We start from the raw sequence: 20,125 nt of genomic DNA on the forward strand, positions 1-20,125 counted from the left end.
CCCAGCGTGGCTTTGCATATTTCCCCTCCACTCTTTCGAGTCTATACATCTGTAGGTAATAAAAAAATTCCCCTCCACTCATAGTGCACTTGGATTCCCATGTATGAAAGGCTCAAGATAAACATGATGTGTTATAGGTGGTTTTGAAATACCCATTTCGGGGGCTGTAGTTCCAGTTAACTTCAAATAAAATTTTGAACAATCTTTTTCAATAAGACTCCTATGCTAGTTTAGGATATGAATAACCACTTCTTAAGCAAAAGGTTCCTTCAACTGAAGAAAACCCCCACACCTTAATTTCTGTTTGTTCATCATTGCCAAGCAATTTTTATCTGTGAATCAATACCATAAATAGTAAAACTCTGCCAATCTCAAGTTTCACTATCATTAGATGTTTCACACACTGTATATGCACCTCCCCAGCATTCAGGACTCAAATAAAGGAAAGAGGAGACTGACAGCAGAAGAAAGGATCTGGATGGGTATCCTGTTTTCTTAATCACTATCATAAAACCTGCAATATCCTTTTTGACAAACAGAACTTTTCTCTACTCCCCGCACTAAGACATCCCCCTGAAATTACCAAGCTCTGCATGTAACCAAGCAGCTGATGACTCACTTCCATCAGCTAAGACTACTCAAAAATCTGTGATCATTTATCACAGTTGCCTGCTTGGATATTTTTGGTTTCCTATGAGAAACACTGCCCTCTCAAAAAACTTTAAGCAACCTTACCCACTGAAGCTTTATTTCTCCCCAGACCTTCTTCTGCAACTAAGGCGATATGTTCCTCTCAAGAGTTAGTACAGTACAACTGCAAAGCAATTAGGCTGCGGATTGTGGATTGTCCTCTCTTTTCTGCCTTTTGGGTAAGAAAAAAACCCACATTCTTTGCTTTTAAAATGCTTTCCTGCTTGAGCTTTTCCTTTTCTCTAACTTAGGGCCAAATGGTATTCATGGTGCTCAAACTGAAATGGACTGTACAACATTTGTTGACTACTAGCATGCAGGCTGAGAATAGCTTACAGAAAACTCCTTGGATGTCCAGCTCCAGCTTCCCTTCAAGGAAATTAAAGTATGTTTATTATGGAATGAATTAGCTGTGAAACAAGTACTTCTACAGTCGGTTAGCTTTCTTTTGCACGCCAGATACATAATGATTTCTCTTATGAAAAGGATGGGTTTGCATTAAAGGTAAAAGCATTAGCAATAAAGGATGCCCCATCACGAGTTCGCCATACAGTACTTTTGAATCTCTAAATCAGACCCAATCTGAACACCATCACAGAATGCTGCCCTTGAAAATCAGTTTCCATTGGAATCTTTACAGTCTTTCAGTCACTTAAAGATAAATCTTGCTTTTGACTGTATCTGTCAGCTACATACTGATAGTACCAAACAATGTCAATGCAGAAGCAGGCCAGAAGCTTGAATCTGATTAAATCTTATTCAGAGTTTAAGCACACTATAACATTAATGTAAAGATCAATTTTAAATAAAAGCTAGCACCTCAGGAGAGGTTTTATAAAGTCGAAAGGTTTTTAAGTGCTGATCTCAAAACCAAACAAAAACCACCCTTCTCTCCTCACTGATTCACTGTCCCCTAAAATTCCCTTGCAGAAAACCTTGGAACACAGCTTGCAGCGAGTGGGCTCAGTGACCTTCAGATCATCAGCTGCAACAAAAAAACCTGAGAAAAGCGGTTTTAAATAAGCACACCTCACCCGAGAGCCAAGGGAAAGCGTTCTCTCTCCAAGAATCTCACTGATAAGACAGCTGCAGATTTCCACAGGCACTTTCAGAACAGGTTTAAAGTATGATTTCCCAAGTAACGCACTCAAACAGCTTAAACTGAGGCCTACAATGGACTAATAAATAAAACCACCTCTAAGAGTATATGTTTTCCCCTTGGTTTTCAGCAATAATTAAAGATGTAATAATATTTCTTAGTGTCAATATCTAGAAAGCATTTTTTTTCACCTAATGAGACCAGGAGTTTTTACACAATTATATCCCCTCCTCTAACAGAGATTTTTAGTTATGTCCTCAGGTAATAGTGGGCATCTTGAGTGCAATACTAGTTTTCTTCCAGGCATGGACATATGGACATCCAAACATTCTAAAAACACCACAAACCATTCTTTCCCATTAATTTCCACTTCAGAAAGTGGAGTAACACAGATTAAATTCTAAATCCTGCAGAAGACAGCCACTGGGTGAGACAACCAAGTGACTAGTGTCAGCTTTAAGAAAGAAAAGAAGAAGAAATAAAGCAATAAAACCAAAGAACACCCTTGTCAAGCTTTGCTGCATGAAAGTCAACAGTGCTGAACACATCTAACTTAGCTCTAAAAATGAGCATGGACACGTGTTCAGCAAACACCAGTTTTCATATTACATTAAGGCCTAACGCCAAACTGATCAAAAGCAAGGGTTCGAACAAGATCTGTATGGCTGGATGAAGGACATGTTTTGCAACATCATTCTTGATAATCATGTAAGCTAGACAATACAGAATGATGGCACAAAACAAGCACATACCACTTCCAGAACTCTCCAGGCCAGGGACTAACACTGTTTCTCTAGAAAAAGCTGACTTCTGACCCACGAAGAATCCCAGCTTACAGCATATGAGCTGCCAATCCTTACTACCTTTTACCAGGCAAGACAGACAGTGATGCAGCTCCCAAGTTGTAATTCAGTGCCACAAGAATATCAGTTTAAAATTCAAAAGCAGAGGACTTTTTAGCATCGCAACCTTGAGCAGTGATTTCACCTTCTATCAAAGCAGTAAGTCAAGCCTGAATTAATTACGTGTGCAAAGAAATATGATAACATCTCCTAACAAGGTTTTAATGGACCTGCATCTGTTTCCTAATAATGTCTGTACTGACATTAATAATGTATGAACATCAAGGGACATTGTCAGGAAAAAAGAGAGGAAGAAGAAAAGCAATGGCCAAGATACACCACAATGCAGTAAGCACCTCCAGCACCAATAATAAAGCACACTAGGCCTGAGGATGAGACTCAGACACCCAAAAGGAGGATTTCCATATTTAAGAATGGGTTTATTAAGAGACACAGCTCTTGGGGAATTGTTCTGGAGAAATATGGGAATACAATTAAATATTATGGGTACAGGGGGAACATAGATCTGTCTGTGTTATTGCAGTAGGACAGCAACTCTAAATACACACTTGGTTGGAGGTCTTGAGCATAACTTGAGATGCCAGACAGGAAAGTGAGAGAGCAAACGACCATTAAAAAAAACCATTTAGTCTGATGAAATCAAAGACAACTTATAAGCCAGAAATTCAACTGAGCAAACACCTCCACTGGTCAGGACTTTCCTGATGCAGCATCAAAGCAACTCAACTCTTCTTCTCTGTGTACCAAGATTTCAAGAATGCTTTTGCATACTCACCCAGGATTGTGCTAAGGATACTGGATCTGTTTTGCTTCCTGCTTTTTCTGACTAAAGCTGAGACGAAAGACAAAAAAGTCCTAAAAAGTTGATACCTAGAAGCCACAATGTAGATGAAACTAGAACTACAAGTTATGAAAATATAAATCAGCCAGTGAATTAACCTGAATTTTTACCTAATACTCCAAATGAATATCGCCTTGTTTTAACATAACTCTGAGGTTCATATTAATTCCACTAGTAATTTTACCTCAAACAAATTCATGAAGTCTTGCTGTTCGTATATTTGACAAGGTAAACATTATAAAAGCAGGATCCGGGAAAAGGAAGCAGACTGCTCTTCACTCATCTTGGTATACAAACCCTTTTTAACACCCCAGATCTCTTCTGGAGGGAAACTGGACAGTTGCAGTATTGGCTTGGAACTTAGGTCTATCAGACACACTGTTAACTCTTGGAAAGGTGCTTCCTACTTTTCCCCACATCTAATTTAAATCATTAGTGCTCTTTTTCACTAAATCTTGAGGCCAGATTTTGGTGATCTAGTGTGAGGTGTCCATGCCCATGGCAGGGGGTTGGAACTGGATGATCTTAAGGTCCTTTCCAACCCAAACCATTCTGTGATTTGTTTGGAAAACGTTTCTGCAGGTTTCTGCCATAAGATTTCTTTAAAAGGCAAAAAAAAATTACTTGCTTACACCACTAACACAGTTTCTTCAGGAAAAATCAAAATCAGGTTATAAGAAGAGTCCTCATTTGTAAACATGGCAAGTACAACAGGCTTCTGGGAGCCAGTGTATACCATATCCCACTCCAGTAGTCACTTACAAACACCAGATCCTAGTTTTGTAGTCTCTCAGTCTAATAAAACCTGAAATTGTCTTCCAAAACATGATGAGGTTATGCTGAGGAGTGATTCTGAATCTTCCCAACTACAGGAAAGGAAGGCACAAATTTCAGAACTACAGTGGGAAAACACGCTATCAAGATTTTAAATGTCTGTACTATGTAACCTCAGACACTTCTCATCCTTCCCAGAAACTGGAAAATGGCACAAAATCTTCCATCTTCAAGTCTGCTCTTTTTCATCGTTCTCAGTAGAGAGTAGGTGATCTGTGCAATATGTCCCTATTATCCTGAACTGCTTTTATCCCATACCAGTTGCAAACCCAGAGTCTTCTGGTATTTTATCAAAAGCTTATGGAATTCCACTCCCTGGTGACTTAGGAACACTACTGCTCAGCCTTCCATCTGTATGAGAAATCATATATCTTAGTTGCAAGACCTGCTCTGAAGTATTAAAGGAGAAAAGAACAAACTGCTTTCACTCAAATATTATCTCCTTGTTGGCATTCCATAAACTGAAACCAAGAGGCCAGAGGTATCATATGATTTTCTTCACTGAAGATGCAACGTTGTACTGCAGCTGCACACAGAAAAGCTGAAAGGCTTGGCTGAAATTAGGACATTTTCACCTAATTTCACAAGTAAAAATATATGGAACCACATATAAGGCCACACAGTCTGACCATGCAAGGCATTCTGAACAATGCAGGCTCAGGATGTAATTCTCAGTCACATTCATAATCTAAACCTGACCTAAACAATAGTAAGATACCAGTAAATTAAAGGACTATCTATGTGCATGTGTACAAACAGATGTAGTACTCAGAAGTCCTTCAAATACACATTAGCATTAACAAACTATTTACAGTTGTAGACCAAACAAATTTGAGTGCACTGTTTGTGGAAGGCCAAACTCAGTGGCTAGAAGAGTGAAGGCACAGTCTCCTGTTCCAGCTTAAGTCAAATTACACCCTCCCTCCCACAAAGAAGTCTTTCTTTTCCTTCCCAGTCTTCAGCAACAACCCCCACCGTGCCGTGCTCATTTTGACAGCTGCCTGTTCACGTAGCAACGCGAATTAAGTTGATAAAAAGTTGATAAAAAGTTAATGTGCCAAAAAGAAAAATAAATGAATAGGGTATTTTAGAGGGAGAGCAAGGGGGAAAAGTTCAAGAACTGAATCGCTTACGTTACCAGACTAGAGCCTATATATCCCTATAGCATGTCTATAGGGACGTGGAAGAGCGAGCTTTCTCCATGAGGTGGCAAAGATGTTAAAGTGACTCAATTGTAATGAATAGCCACCAGAACATCTTAACCACGGACATCAGAAACTCTTACAATTTACACTTCAATTTGAATTTATACCAGTGGAAGCATACCTGTTGTTATCTCAGCATTGGCCCTCACAAAGTAAGGTTGTAAGGTTTTTTTAAAGGAAAAAAAAAAGTAAGAGCACTTGTCACAAATATCAAGCTTAAGTAGTCACGATTTAGTGCATCAGGGAGTAGCAAACAAGTGTATACACTAAGGATTTAAGCAATAAAGAAACAGAAAAACTAAGTAACAAGATAACAGATAACTAAGGAACAAGATACCATTCACGTAGTTTCCTGTTTAGAAGAACACCCTAAAGCATCCCATGTGAAAACAAGCTGTAAATTGTACCTTAAAAGATGTGGAAGGTAGGAACGAAATTCCCATCATCCCTTATTGCTGCCAGAAAGGTATTTCCTCCTCTCCCAGGCACACGCCTCTGCTCTCTCCCATGCCAGCTCTAGCCCTCAGAAGGCCTGCCTGTGCACCAATGTGCATCACTAAAAGGCATAAAAATACCTCTTTTACTACCCCTTTTAGTAGGTTTTTTGACAGTTTAATGAGCTAGTGGAAAAGTGTGATAAGCAAGAGAACCAAGAGATGTGAGAGGATGCCAGTGCAGGGGAAGAGATGAAAGAAGAAACTCCACCTTTTGTGACCGAAAAAATATGCCACCTGTATTATGTGAACATGTACCTTAACTATGCACTGCTGAACACCCTTTTCAGAATGCTGATCTTCCTTCTGAACCACCTGTAAGGATACAAGTTTGACAGCTGGATCCATTTAACAGCTCAGGGCCATTATATGTGACACTTATCTGCTTCACAAGGAACCAGCAAGCTCGTGAAGCCAGAAGAAAGCTAATGCACAAAACAAAAATACCTTGCTGACCTGGAGAACTGAATGCTTTCACCATATGGGCTCAACCAGTGGTCAAACCTGGAAAAAAAGGGATGAGCTAGATTTGTTACAGTGTCAGTTACAACCCAGATTCCCCTCATCTTGCAGCTTCCTTGAGATGACAAATCATAGAATCAGCTGGGTTGGAAAAGATCTTTAAGATCAGCAAGTCCAACCATTACCCAAGCACTGCCAAGGCCACCACTAACCCATGTCACTGAGGGCCTCATCTACATGGTTTTTGAACACTTCCAGGCACAGTGACTCCAGCAATGCCCTGGGCAGCCTGTTCCAATGCCTGAGCACCCTTTGGGGAAGGAATTGTTCCTGATATCCATCTAAACCTCCCCTGGTGGAGTTTGAGGCTGTTTCCTCTTGTCCCATCCCTTGTTCCTTGGGAGCAGAGACCGACCCCATCTCATTGCAACCTCCTTTCAGGCAGTTGTAAAGAGCGATAAAGTCCCTCCTGAGCCTTCTCTTCTCCAGACTAAACTCCCCCAGGTCCCTCAGCCATTCCTCATCACACTTGTGCTCCAGGCCCTGCACCAGCTCCGGTGCCCTTCTCTGGCCCCGCTCCAGCACCTCAATATCTCTTGTAGTGAGGGGCCCAGAACTGAACACAGGATTTGAGGTGCAGCCTCACCAGTGCCCAGTACAGGGGGATGAGCACTCCCTAGTCCTGCTGGCTACACTATAACTGCACAGACTTCCTAGATTATGGTAGCAGACTAAGCTTTAAAGCCAAGCAAAGCACAGAACTCCTTATGCTACCTGCACAGCTTCCTATTCCACACCCGCTCTTACATGTTGAGCTTTGGACACCCAATCGTGCAGGCTCCTGTAGGAGACGGAGGGAGAGGGGCTTGGCCAGTATTCCCTAAAAAAACCCCAAACACTCAAGGAACCCCCCCAAACCACGCCAGCGGCGGGGCACACGGTGGCACCGAGGGCACCGGCCCACCCGCACAACACTCGGGGAGCACGAACCCCCGCGGGCCGAGCGTTAGCGGCACCCAAAACACCTGAGGAAAGGGGAGGCGGGGGGCACGGAGCGCCGAGCCGGGAGCCCCTGAGGGGCCGCCTCAACCCACCGCGGCGGGGCCCGGCGGTGGGGGGTGGCGCAGAGGGCGCTCGGCTGCTTCCCCCGGCGGGACCGCGTTAACGGCGGCTCGGGAGGCCGCGGCCCGGCGGAGGGGCCGCCGCGGGGCCCGGGTGCGGCCGCAGGGGGAGGAGGGTCACGTCGGCCGCCGCGCGGGGCCGGCACTGACCTGCGGCCGCCTCCGGCTCTGCCCGCTCGGAGCGGCGCTTCCGGCGTCACGGCCTCGCACGCTATCCCGCGTCACCGGCGCGACGCGCTCACAGCACCCATGCAAAAGCAGCAGAACGAACCAATCGGATCCTCGCAAAGCCTCAGCGCTTTCCGCCCGTCACACTAGTTAAACCAATCAGAAGGGAAAGGTTGGAGTAGGCAGCTAATAGGCTGAGGGAAGCGGCAGGAACGTGCTCGGTGATTGGCGGAGCCCCGAGAGGGCGGTGCGGGCAGGGGTTGTTGCTAGCCGGGGGTAAGATGGCGGCCTTGGACAGGGTCAAGGTGCTGGTGTTGGGCGACTCCGGTGAGTGTCGCTGCCCGCGCACGGGGAGGGCCGGGCCGGCCCCTGCCACCCGCACCGCGGAGCCCTCGCCCGCCTGGCCCCGCCCGGCCGCCGCCTGGCTGGAGAGCGGCCGGCGGCAGCCCTCGGTGTGTGCTGCGGGGGGACCCCTTCCTTCCCTGCCCTGGCTGTTGGCTGTTAGCGGCTGCTTCAGTTAGAGCTCCTAAACCGGGTTTAGGCTGGGTATCGGGAACGATTCCTTCCCCAGAGGGTGCTCAGGCATTGGAACAGGCTGCCCAGGGCAGTGCTGGAGTCACCGTCCCTGCAAGTGTTCACACACCGTGTAGACGAGGCCCTCAGTGCCATGGGTTAGTGGTGGCCTTGGCAGTGCTGGAGTGAAGGTTGGACTCGATGAGCTTAAAGGTCTTTTCCAACCTAAATGATTCTGTGATTCTGGGCTCCCGGTTTTAGGCTTTTTCGCTGGCTTTGTGTGATCTCCCAGGACTTGTTCTCTGTGTGCACTTGCAGGTGTCGGAAAGTCTTCGCTTGTTCACCTCTTATGTCAAAACCAAGTGCTGGGAAACCCGTCCTGGACGGTGGGCTGCTCGGTGGATGTTCGAGTAGGTGATGTGCCTGAGTTCTGGGTAGCCCTACCTTGAAGTGTAAGGGAAGGGCCTTGAGTTTTTTCCCTTTTCGTTACTTACTGCCCCAGAAAAAGGTGTGTTTTGATGTTCTGTTCTGCTGAGGATTTAATCTTTTGAAGCAAATAGCAGTAAACATGAGCCAAGCACTCGGGTGGGCAAGTTTCCTCCTTCCAAGGTTGTTGAAATCAGGCAGGACATTTGTCATTCATAGCACCTCTCCTGACTGCTGTGGTCCCTGGCATGTTACAAGTCATGGAGCAGACAGCTAAGTCAGAAGGCGTAGAATTGAAACCACGCTTCCTTGAGAAACAGTCAATGCACAGCTAAACTGTCAGCCAAACACACCGGGGGAAAAACAGTTTGCTTGTTTAATTTGAGGGTTCTGGCTTTGACCATAGCATTGCTTGTCCTCCTGTGTGCTCATTGCAGAACCTACTGTCAGAGGAATGAGGATATTAATCTAGCAAGTTTTGGCCCAACTTAAAATCCTCATGGGACAGTAATAAATGCTTTTTTTCTTCATCGCTCTTTGCTACGTTCTCCTTGAAATGTGTTGCCGTAGGTTAGGAATATATTTCCAAAGTTTGGGGAAAAGAAACGTGGTGACCCTGTTTGACTGTGCAACAGAACTACCCATCAGATCCAGGGGCAAAAATTGTTGATTGGTTAACTCTGTTGAGGTGTCAGTGAGAATTTGGGGAGGAAGAAGAACAGTCAGTTGGAATCCAGTGTAGGCCCCTATGTTAATATTCTTACAGTACCACCATGTATAAAGTCATGGCCTTTTTCATCTGCTTTGGCAATGTGCTATTTCTAAGCACATCAGGAGGCATGAGGTTTGTTAATACTGAGGTGGAAAGGGTACTCCCTGCAGATTCACAAAGCTCCATCTCATACAGGAGCTGTAGTATCCAGTGGCCACTGCTCGACTCATCCCATCCCTTTTCCATTTGAGAGATTTGAAATGGTGTCAACATGAGAATTTACACCTTTCTATCCAAGTACAATAATCCTTCCAGCTGAATATGTGTGTGTTTTGTGGATGAACTCCTGTGAGCTGCTGCTGTGGTTATGTGTGATGTGAATTTTTCATCAGATCCATGACTACAAAGAGGGGACTCCAGAAGAGAAGACCTACTACATTGAGCTGTGGGACGTTGGAGGTTCAGTGGGTAGTGCCACTAGTGTGAAAAGCACACGAGCAGTGTTTTATAACTTGCTGAATGGTAAGTTTGCTTGCTGTAAATCTGGTGGTAGCACTGTTTCTGTTATGAGCTGTCTCTTGGTTCTGGGGCAGGATTCCTTTAAGTCTGGCTGAGATCTTCTCTTCTCTGATTCCAGTGCATTTATACAGGAAAATTAAAAAAAAGATACTATTTGTAGGGAGAATTGGATGGATTCAGTTTTGACCTGGAAAGCTGGTTTAGGCAGACCTGTGCAGGTGAGCTGCATCAGCTTTTAGCTTCAGTCTTGTGCAGCTGGTGCAGCAGGGTCTTTTTGAAGTTACAGTGGTGTCCCTGGCAGCTACATTTGCAGACATAAAGGTTCTCTTCACGTTTCCAGGCCTGATAGACATGCAGAAATATGATGTATATTTTCTTGTCTGTTCAGTTCCCAAACCTGCCTCAGGGAAATAATTATTTGAATTTGTATGAATTTCAATGGTTATATCTTACCCTGGCAAATGTGAACTGTTGTCCCATAAAATTGCACTATGCTAATAACCATCTTGCCTCTGTTCATTTAATTTGACAAAGTGTTTTTAAGAATTGAATCTTGCAAGTTGCTCTATATAGAAAGTAGTATTTTAGGTCTTCTGTTGAGATACTGACTTAAAGACCGAGTAGCTCATCAGAACCACCAGTAAGAGCAAGTGAGAGATTATAAATGTAACAAAGCAGTATTTCAGTTGTTACTTTTTGGCATCCCAGGAATGTTCACTACAAATAGATGTATACAAGATTAAAAACTGCTTCTGAAAACCTGTCTCAGATGTTCTGTTGGATTCTCTTTTCTTGTTCCCAACCATTTGAGGGCCTTTCAGTGATACGTTAAACCATACAATAAATATTTTTGCTCTGTGATTCTTTAACTAGTTATTTCTTCCTCCTTTCCCAGGAGGAAAACTGTGTGTAGGTACCTCTTGCTTATATTGTTAAATGGACCTCTGTAAGTGAGGTCTGAGTTGAGTTGTGCTCTCAAAGCAAGCCTCTTTGGTATATGGGAAAAAAGGGATTTCTTTTTGACACCAAATCTACACTATGCCTGTGAGTGTGGGTCAGACTTGGAAATACCCTACAGCAGCCCATTAGGAGATGAAATCCTGAACTTATATGTCTGAATTATGATTGATGACGTTATTAAAATAGGGTTATTTATCTCCACTGCCCCAAAGTTATTATTAGGCAGCTCACATATGAAAACTGTTGACTTTGGTAGTTTGTCTTGGCTCTGGTTTCTTTCATTAGATTAATTTCCTCATTAGAGCTTGTCTCACAAATTGCCTCTGTTTGACCTGATTTAAGAAGAGAAGATGAATGTGTTCCTTCTGCCTGACTGCTTGTGCTTTCTGGCCTTGCAGTGATCTGAAAACAGGAGATCAAAAAGCAGCTGATGTTTGGTTGTGGCAGCATCTGTGCAGGCTGTCAAGGAGACCTGGTTGTAGACAAGGTTAGGTGCAGTTTGCTTTTGGTTTGACTGCAGGTCTTCTGCTTTGGTGACCCTGCAGCTGGTGTGTGGACTGTGATAGTCTAGGACAGTGACTAGGCAGTAAGGCTGTGGATTGCAGACCTTAGTGGGGGAGGAACATTTCCTTGAGCAGTCATTGGTCCTGCCTGCTCTTTTTTGATGTTGACACAGGTTTTTTTTCTGCTGGCGCACCTGGTTTGGTTTTCAGTGAAGCAGATAAGGGAACCAACCAATCCAAAACATAACTGAGGAAGAGTGGAAGCGGGGAGTGTTTCTCACAGGTTATGCAGCAGTGCCTCTGAATTTGTTGCTGTGTGCCAAGTTAGCTTGTATCTCACTTTTTCTCCCTGTGCTGGGAGTGGACACACAGTTGAGTTGCCTTTTCACACTGTTACTGAGATAAATGCTTTGAAATAGGGCTGTGTGGTGATGTGCGGGGAACTCTCATAGGACAGTCTGTGCACAGTGGTGTGGGGTAGTGGAAAATGTTTGTGGAACTGTGGTTTTTTCACAGTGTGTACAGTGGGTGGTACCTTTGGGAGTTCAGGTGGAAGACAAAAATTAAGGCTTTTTCTCCACCCGTAGGCTGTGAAGTGTGTTGAGAACACATCCTGATGAAGATAAGGGGTATAATTCCATTTTTATCTTGAATTGTTAGTTTGAAGTCTAGAAGAAATGGGAACACTCTACAGGTCATAGAAAGTGTGAATAAATAGAAGAAATTTACTAGCAGGAGTTGGTAATTGAGTTAAGAACTGTGGTTATCAGAAGTGGGTGTCTGTAAATAGCACAGCTAGGAAGTTTGGCTGGCTCTCTCTCAGAATTTACATTTTGAAGGATCACAGTAATGCAAAATGCTAGAAGCTTCGTCTTAAAAACATGAAATCTTACTAATTCATGTTTCTACCAGCCATTCGGGGGACAGTGAAAGTTTATCAGAGACTGGTAACCTTTAGATACCTTCCCAAGTATGTAGCATTAGTTCTTGGAAATGCAGGAACGTAACAGTGCTCTCTAAACTCTTTGAAACAAAGAAACAGCCTTTAGACTTCTTGGATGGTGTAATAAGAAGATAGTTGTGCTTACCAGTTAGGTAAACCAGAGAAAGGCTGAATTCTCTGCTGCAGTAATACAGAGTTTCAGTATCATTAGGACTAGACAGAGCAGGATGAGGGAATACCCACAGGCTTCTTGTGGATTAAACTTTGAGGTGTCTGTTGATTTCCTCCTTTCATGAGATTTTTCTCTTAGCTCTTCCCAAATTCCTGATAAGCAGCTTTAAAAACATGTTGCATCCTGATATTTTCAGCTTTACTCATTCACCGTAACTGAACCGGTTATATATCCCTTTCTTCATTCTCAGATAGCTGGGAACCTGCAGATGTCATTTTGGTAAGATAAGGGAAAAATGTGTATCATTAAATCCATCTTGCTGCCTTCTCTTTCATTTTAGGGATAATTTTAGTGCATGACTTAACCAATAAGAAATCATCGCAGAATTTGTACCGCTGGTCTTTGGAAGCACTCAACAGAGATGTCGCGCCAACAGGAGTTCTTGTGACAAATGGGTGAGTGAAAAACGTATGTGCAGGGTTAAGACATCATTCCAAGTTGTTATGGAAGTCTTTGTTCATCTCTAAGGCTGCTTGGAGTCCACATGAAATTGGATGCGGTTAGACTTTTAAAAAAGAAAGAATAAAAAGGGGGATATCAAGGGAAATCACTGAGGTTTGGTTTGGTTTGGGTTTTTTTACATTACTCATCAGACCATTCTGCTGGTAGGGAAAAGATGTTTTTATGCATCCTTCATTTGTCTGAGGCCTCTCTGAGAGTGGGTACAGCCCCTGATACCTGAAGATGTGTGTCTATACTGAGACATGCAGAGCAGGAAGTGTGATGGGATGGCATGTCTCTGTTCCAGAAGGCTTTCCCTCCATGCACCAAGACTGAGGAACTTCACTTATTTTTTTGCTTTGGGTGATGAGGGAATTGTTTCAGGAGTATGGCTAAAAATTTGCTTAGGAAACTGCTTAAACAGCATGTTTACTTTTAAAATTCTTATCAAGCATTTCCCCGTGTACCTCCATGCTCCTGTTATACATGCAGTCAGGGAGGTTTTAAGGTCATTGATAAACTTCACATGTGAGCAGGGAGGCAATAGTAAGGGGTAGCTTTCTGTGGGAAGAATATGTGTTGCTTATCTGCCTGTGCTGGTACACAGGTAGAAACATGGGAAAGGGAAAAGAGGATTTGCATTACAAAACCTGCAAATTTCTCCAGTTTTTCCACATGCAGGTTCTTCTCTATTGTTTTAATTCTCAACAGCTGAACTTCTGTCAGGGACAGATGCTCAGCCGTTAGCACAAGTTGGTTGTAAAATGACTTTCTGGCAAGCTTGGTTTATGTAAAAGTGAAAGACAAGCGATGGTCCTAGCTGAGGAGAAGGATTGGAGCTTGGATTCGTGAAGACAATTAATTACAAAATTACTTATTTTATAAAGGCTGTCTTTGATCATTATGTATATCTGAATCAAAGCTTGTAGGAATTCAGCTTTTGGTGGCCACCTTTACTTGAATGTAGAATTAGTTACTTGACACCACACAATTGCTATCGCAGCCCTCTTTGATCTAACCTGAAAAAGGGGTGGTGTTTCACAGCTGCAATGTATTTCACATTCTTAGTTCATTGTTCCTCTTTAATAAGTGTGTGTATGTGTGTAGGAACTTTAGATGTTCAGAGGTGCCAGCTCCCTGATCTGTCTCTGAGGGCTGCGTACGCCTGGTACAATACTGGAATTCCTGTTTCTTTCCTGCTTGTGTTAGCACTTCTTCTGCAGTTCGTCTATGCTGAGAAGAAATCCAGCTCGTGGTTTCTTTTCTCTTTCCTTTCAATTCCTCTGTAGTGACCTGATGCAGAAGCTCTTCCTTAATTTACAGATACAGCACATTCTCACTTAGATGAATAATGACCCATAATAAAGAAGTGACCATTATTTGAAAGGGCAGAGGAGCTGAATGTGCCCCTGTGCCCACTTATGTGACCATCGCTTCATTCAGGAGTGTATGTTTCCCTCATCAGGGACTATGACCGTGAACAGTTTGCTGATAACCAGATTCCACTGCTGGTAATAGGAACTAAGCTGGATCAGATCCCAGAAACTAAGCGGAATGAAGTTTTGACCAGAACAGCTTTCTTGGCTGAGGATTTCAACGCTGAAGAGATTAATTTGGTTAGTATCCTTGTCACCAGGCTTGTTTTTCTTTTATACAGGTGTCTGATTTTTAGGAAGTAAAGATGTTGTGACAAAAGTTGTGCTTTTGGAGATTTTCTCAGTGATGCTGGAGTCATGCACGGTTTGATAGACTGTCCCCCTTGCTTGGTGAAATGATCATCTTTGTTTCACTAGAGGTATAGGGGGTGTTAGATAAGGTCACCAAAGCTTAGAATTGATGACTGGGAGTTGTTTTCTCTTCCCTGTTCTTAGTTCTGACGCAGACTGTCTGTGAATGAAACATCAAGATCATTTTATTTTTATATACATGTATATATAAGATGTATATATATGCGTATAAAAATACACATGCTGTGTGAATGCTTGTACACAAGCACACACCATCTCACTTGTAGCCTGTACAAATGATTAGCTGACCGTATAGCTAATGGCAGAAGGAAGATGTGGAGCGTATAGGGGGGTGCTTAGAATTCTCTGGTTGACTCAGAGAACAGAAGTTGGCCTTTTCTCTCAAATGGTTCTGGAGCAGAAATGAGCAGATACACTCTGTTTTCTCTGGCTGACTCCATATGCCCTTATCAGGAGAAAGGGGATGTTGATTTCCATGTGTAGGGCTTCCTCGCATTGATTTCTTTGTGCTTGGTTTGTTGTCTTCTGTGTGTTCTAGGATTGCACCAATCCTCGTTACCTGGCTGCAGGTTCATCCAATGCTGTCAAACTAAGCAGGTTTTTTGATAAGGTAAGTCAAGTCAATTAAATTATGCTTTATTGTTCTATGTATCGAACGCTGTATGTGATGTCAAAATGCAACAACAGTTAGCTGCTCCTTTCATGTTCCACTTTTTGAGTTGGTTCAAGCCAGGCATGAGGAGGCCAAAGACTGGTCTGCATTAAGAAACCTCCAGAAAATATCTTGAAGATTTGATTCTTGATCTGCGTAGGGCAATGAAAAATAACTCACAAATGTGCAAAGGCACTCTGCATAAGTTTTTGGAGTCCTTTGGCAAGCCAGAGGGTTTGCAGTGTGCTGAGGTAGTAATGTGGGCAGTTACAAGACTATGGTTAGCCCTGTTAATCCTGGTTAAAGCGTATTACTCTCCCTTCCTGCAAAAGAGAGCATCAAGGCCTACAGTGAAAGTGATAGAAGGAAGGCTTTGGTTTAAGCATCCCCTCAACAAAGATACCATAGTGGAGCAGATCACTTCATCCATGTAACGAGTCATGCTTTAGAGGAAATTTGGCTTGAATTTTCTTTGGAGGGGAGTGTAGATTGTACAGTGATACAAATCACTTTTTGGTCCTTAGATTGATGGTACTGCCTCCATGGGTATCCTTCAGTGCATCATTCTACCTCTTCTCAAGCATCACCTATGCACAGGGGCTACTCAGAACTCCTACAGTTGTTATATATGCACAGAATGAGCTTTTTCTAGTGCTCAAAACTGCTGCAAATGCAGAAGGGGATTGGAATAACTGAGTCTGATATAGTAAGGAGGCATGCAAACCATGATCCCCGTTACTAAGTGGTCTAACTAAATTAGATGTGTCTGGGTTGAGAATAACACAGCTTTACTAAGAATGGCTGGAGGTGGCAACTCCTTCTGTGGGTAACAGAGCACTGCACTTAAAACAATAGGCCTGTAGCAGGTGATGTGGGTTCAGACCTTATCCCAGTTAGCTGTGAGTTCCAGTGCTCACGTGTGAAGTGTTGATTGGAATCTGAGGTTATGCATATGCTGTGCCAGCTAAGGTCATTCTCTGTTTTTCCCAGGTCATAGAGAAGAGATACTTCTTAAGAGATGGCAATCAGGTTTGTCCTTTTTCCTCCTTTTTTGTTTTGTTTTCCCTGTGTCATGAGAACTGTTGACAGAGTCCTTTTAAAATATGGCTTAAATGATAACCTGTGCTGGTAATTGAGTTTTTAAATCTGTGGGAGCACAGCTGGTTTAGATAGACAGCATAATGGCAGACTTTTGTCAGCTGAAGTACTTGTCTGTAATGTGATTGGCAGTGAAATAATTGAGTATGCTAACAGGAGAAGTTGGAAGAGTAAGGTAAAATAGGCAAATATGCTTTCTTTCAGATCTCTTAATTTCAGGCTGCTTGGTTGCAGGTTTAGGCCAGAGATGCTGTCCTGAAAGTCAATGAAAAGGCTTTTTTGCACAGCTGGAACTAGCATTTTATGTGTTTTGTAGGGGTAATTTTCACAGAACCAGTGGAGCCACAAGGAAAATGGCAATATGATACCACCTTGTAGTTAATCCCTAAATGGCTGAATTAACTGGTTTCAGTACAGCTGGTGAAGAACTAGCAAAAGGACTCTTCTGGTTTGGGCAGGCCACTTCAACTTTTTTAGCCCCCCACCTTCCCATGTGCAGCCTACCCTGCGGGGTGTAGCGAGATTCCACTTACTGTATCTGTGAGGTGCTTGCAAATTACTGTGAATAGCACCACTGAAATACAGTCAAATGCATGGTTAGATGTAGCTGTGCTGAAAGCCCCTGAGGGAGAGTGGGGGAAAAAATAGTCACAAATTACAAAATGCTTACTTTCTTTGAAGTGGGCTTTTTATGCCTTTTAAAAACAAATTGGCTTTTTCCTCCTTCGGTTCTGCATGATGCCTTTTTCCTCCTCTCTTCCCTCCTCCCCACATTCTTATGAAGGGAAGTCTCTCTTCCATGGGGATAATAGCTTAATGCTAGAAATCTGCTTGTGTGCTGGTTGTCCTTGATGCGTGATGTAAGATTTTTCTTATTTGATCATTTTTAGTGGCTAGCCAGGGATTAACTTTATATTCCTGTGTCAGAGATTACAGCCTGCTCATGACTACTTTCATCTGCCTCACTGACAACAGCTCAAAAGCTTAAAACAAATCTTAAGTAGTGGACAATTCTATTTAAAGAGACAAAATCCAAATTGGAACCAGAGATTTCAATAGAACCTCTTGATGTTTATGTTTTAAATTATCTACTTAATGTAGAGGTTATGAATGTGTCTGTGAGTTTTCTACAGTAGGTCACTTTGATCACTCGTGTTTTGAGGTATTTCTACTATAGACTTCTTCAGGATTAAAAGAATGAGAAGTTTCAAATTGTAGCTCTGACTTTGATCAGATCTCTGATAAATAAATAATGGTTACTCCTAATTACTGATTTGATATCAAAAATGCTAAAGCAGATCACGTTTCACCTCTGGTATCCTGCTACGTTTTAGTTGTGGTTGCATTCCTGAATGAATACCTTGCATATCTGTTTGCGTTTTGGGCCTGAAAACCCCAACTAAATTTAAGTTGGGGGAGTTTTAAGTGGATTTCTATTTTGGGTAAGCACTAGCTTGCTCAGTTTACCCATGAAGAGAGTAACTTAAGCAATCATCTACTTTGTATTCTAAGTTAGGCGTTCACCCCATATCATCCATAAATACCACGTTCTCCTGGTGTGATGTGTAGTGCTTGGTTGACACCTTCCATTTTAATAGACTGTATTTCTTATAAAAGTGTAGAATTGTCTTGGGAGGTTACTGGGTCTGCTGTTTCTGTTTGAAGTCAGCTATCTAAAAGTTACCCCAGACTGTAATCAGATAGTTTTATGATGCCAATAGACAAACCTATCTTACACAGTATTAGAAAGCAGTGCATCTCTTTCTTTTGGGGGAATTCATGGGTGCACTGCATTGCAAATCTGTTTGAAATACCATTAAGCTAGAGAAGCTTCTGATGGTTTGAAGGCAATCTTCTTTGTAAGCACTCATTGATATGGTGTAAGCAGTATCTCCAGTTTGGCTGCAAAAGCAAGAGTGCTAACCCTTTGCATCATTGTAGCCATTTCTATTACAATGGGTTTTTTAAAGCTTTCAGCAATTGGTAAAACTGTACTTTGAACTACCAGTGAAGTGCTGCTGTCTCAGGTTAGAAGGCATAAAGTCTCAGTGACTCTTCAATAGGACTTGGGAATACTATTTTATAATTGTAAAAATTAACAAAGGAGAAATTCTTGTTTGCATTTAAATCTGCAGGGGGAAACTATGGACTTTGAAATCTGTAATTAGCTCGTTTAGGATTTGCCCAAGAAATTATGGCTTTCATTGTAGCCCTTGCCAAAAAGCCACAGAAAAAATGAGCCATATTCAAGTTTTGGAGCTTGTTTAATTAATGGTGCTCCTCCAGCAGTGAGCTGAAGCATTTTAGTCCTGATTCTGGAGACAGTGTGGAAGAGGAAGGCATTGTTACAGTTGGCTTGGTAACAGGCACTCAGATGTGGGCTAGAGGGAGCTCAGGCTGATGCTGACAGAATGACTTGTCTTTCTTGTCTCTAGATTCCTGGCTTCTCTGAAAGGAAGAGGTTTGGAGGAGGAACACTGAAGAGCCTTCATTATGATTGAACACCTAAGAAGTGGAAGATGACCTCTCAGAGTTCCTAACGACATTCCTATTCCGACTGGATGCTTAAAGACAATAATGCTTACGTCAAGCAGAGTAGAATGATACAGACTGTTGAAGCTACTTTTGCTGGAAAAGACTTGGGGAAGAATTCCTAAAAATTTCTAATCTGAAGCCTAGAGTGTTTCTTAGGATTGCAGGCCTTCTGGATATATGGGAACATTTGGGGAAAGTGTGCAATAAATTGAATGCCTCTCACACTGCTGTGGGAAGCTTTATCATACACAGCACATGTATGTGACATCTTTGTCTCCATCTTGGAAAACTTATGGACAGTCTTTGCAATGAATTACATACATCATACATTCTCTGAAGGAGACATGACACTGAGTGGACTTCTTATTTACAGTAAAGTGAACAAACAAGGAAGTATAATGTAAGGATGGGTAAGGAACGGTCTGGAAAATAGTAGAATGCCTTCACTAAATGAATAGTGGTGTTTCACCTGGAACATACTGTTCAGCCCTATTCAAAAGGGATAAATAGGCAAGAGATGAAAAAAGATTTTAAGCCTTAAAAAAAAAAAAATCCTGAGTAAAAAACAAGTGGTATTAATTCTGCTGCTTAAATTCAAATTGTTTACTTTGGAGAGGATTAAGTGAATCAAGTACTTCTGTTCATCTTTCCATAATTGAGTGTGGTCTTCAATTAAAAGACAGTGCATTGAAATCTGGTGGAAAAACAATGGTTTTATACAATGCTTATTTGGAACAAATGGACTTACTGAGCCTGAGGGCTTAGCAGATTCAGAAAACATGAAATGTAAGAACACCCTCTGAATTAGAATGGATGGAAATTTAAAAGGGGTATCAAGTCCTGTAAAAAGCAGGAACTGAAAATGGTTAGAAGGAAGGTTCTATGACAGGGATGTTTCCTTTTCATATTTAGTACTAAGGATAAAGGAAACTTGTCCTGGTCTGATCTGCTGTGCAGGGTGTTGTCTTCCTAAATAGCCCAAGCTTTGCGTGATTTCTCACCTCCCCAGAATTATATGGAGTGGTAAAAGCCTGATTTATGGCAGTTTCTTCTTTCCCCTCCTTCC

General features: G+C 42.5%; 2 protein-coding genes across 6 annotated transcripts in view; one reads left to right on the forward strand and one right to left on the reverse strand.

Annotated features, from left to right (window-relative positions):
- The window catches only part of GTF2E1 (general transcription factor IIE subunit 1), a 54,861-nt gene extending 47,051 nt beyond the window's left edge, over positions 1-7,810 (reverse strand). The window contains exons 1-2 of one of the 5 annotated variants that reach the window (XM_030471471.1): positions 7,760-7,802; positions 6,474-6,530 (exon numbers count right to left, since the gene is read on the reverse strand). The gene's annotated coding sequence lies outside the window, so the exon portion shown is untranslated. Of the gene's footprint in view, positions 1-6,473; positions 6,531-7,262; positions 7,434-7,645; positions 7,665-7,759 lie in introns of those variants that run through there. The other 4 variants (XM_030471473.1, XM_030471470.1, XM_030471469.1 and 1 more) reach the window with 4 other exon arrangements.
- A 215-nt stretch (positions 7,811-8,025) lies between these two features.
- Positions 8,026-19,687, forward strand: RABL3 (RAB, member of RAS oncogene family like 3). Its single transcript, XM_030471475.1, has 8 exons — positions 8,026-8,104; positions 8,609-8,700; positions 9,821-9,950; positions 12,866-12,980; positions 14,492-14,642; positions 15,313-15,384; positions 16,417-16,455; positions 18,960-19,687. The coding sequence occupies exons 1-8, from the start codon at positions 8,059-8,061 to the stop codon at positions 19,023-19,025; spliced, it is 711 nt and encodes a 236-aa protein (XP_030327335.1). The 5' UTR covers positions 8,026-8,058; the 3' UTR covers positions 19,026-19,687.
- Positions 19,688-20,125: the final 438 nt, after the last annotated feature.

This window comes from Strigops habroptila, chromosome 2 (assembly GCF_004027225.2).
Source record: "Strigops habroptila isolate Jane chromosome 2, bStrHab1.2.pri, whole genome shotgun sequence".
Classification (NCBI taxonomy): Eukaryota; Metazoa; Chordata; class Aves; order Psittaciformes; family Psittacidae; genus Strigops; species Strigops habroptila.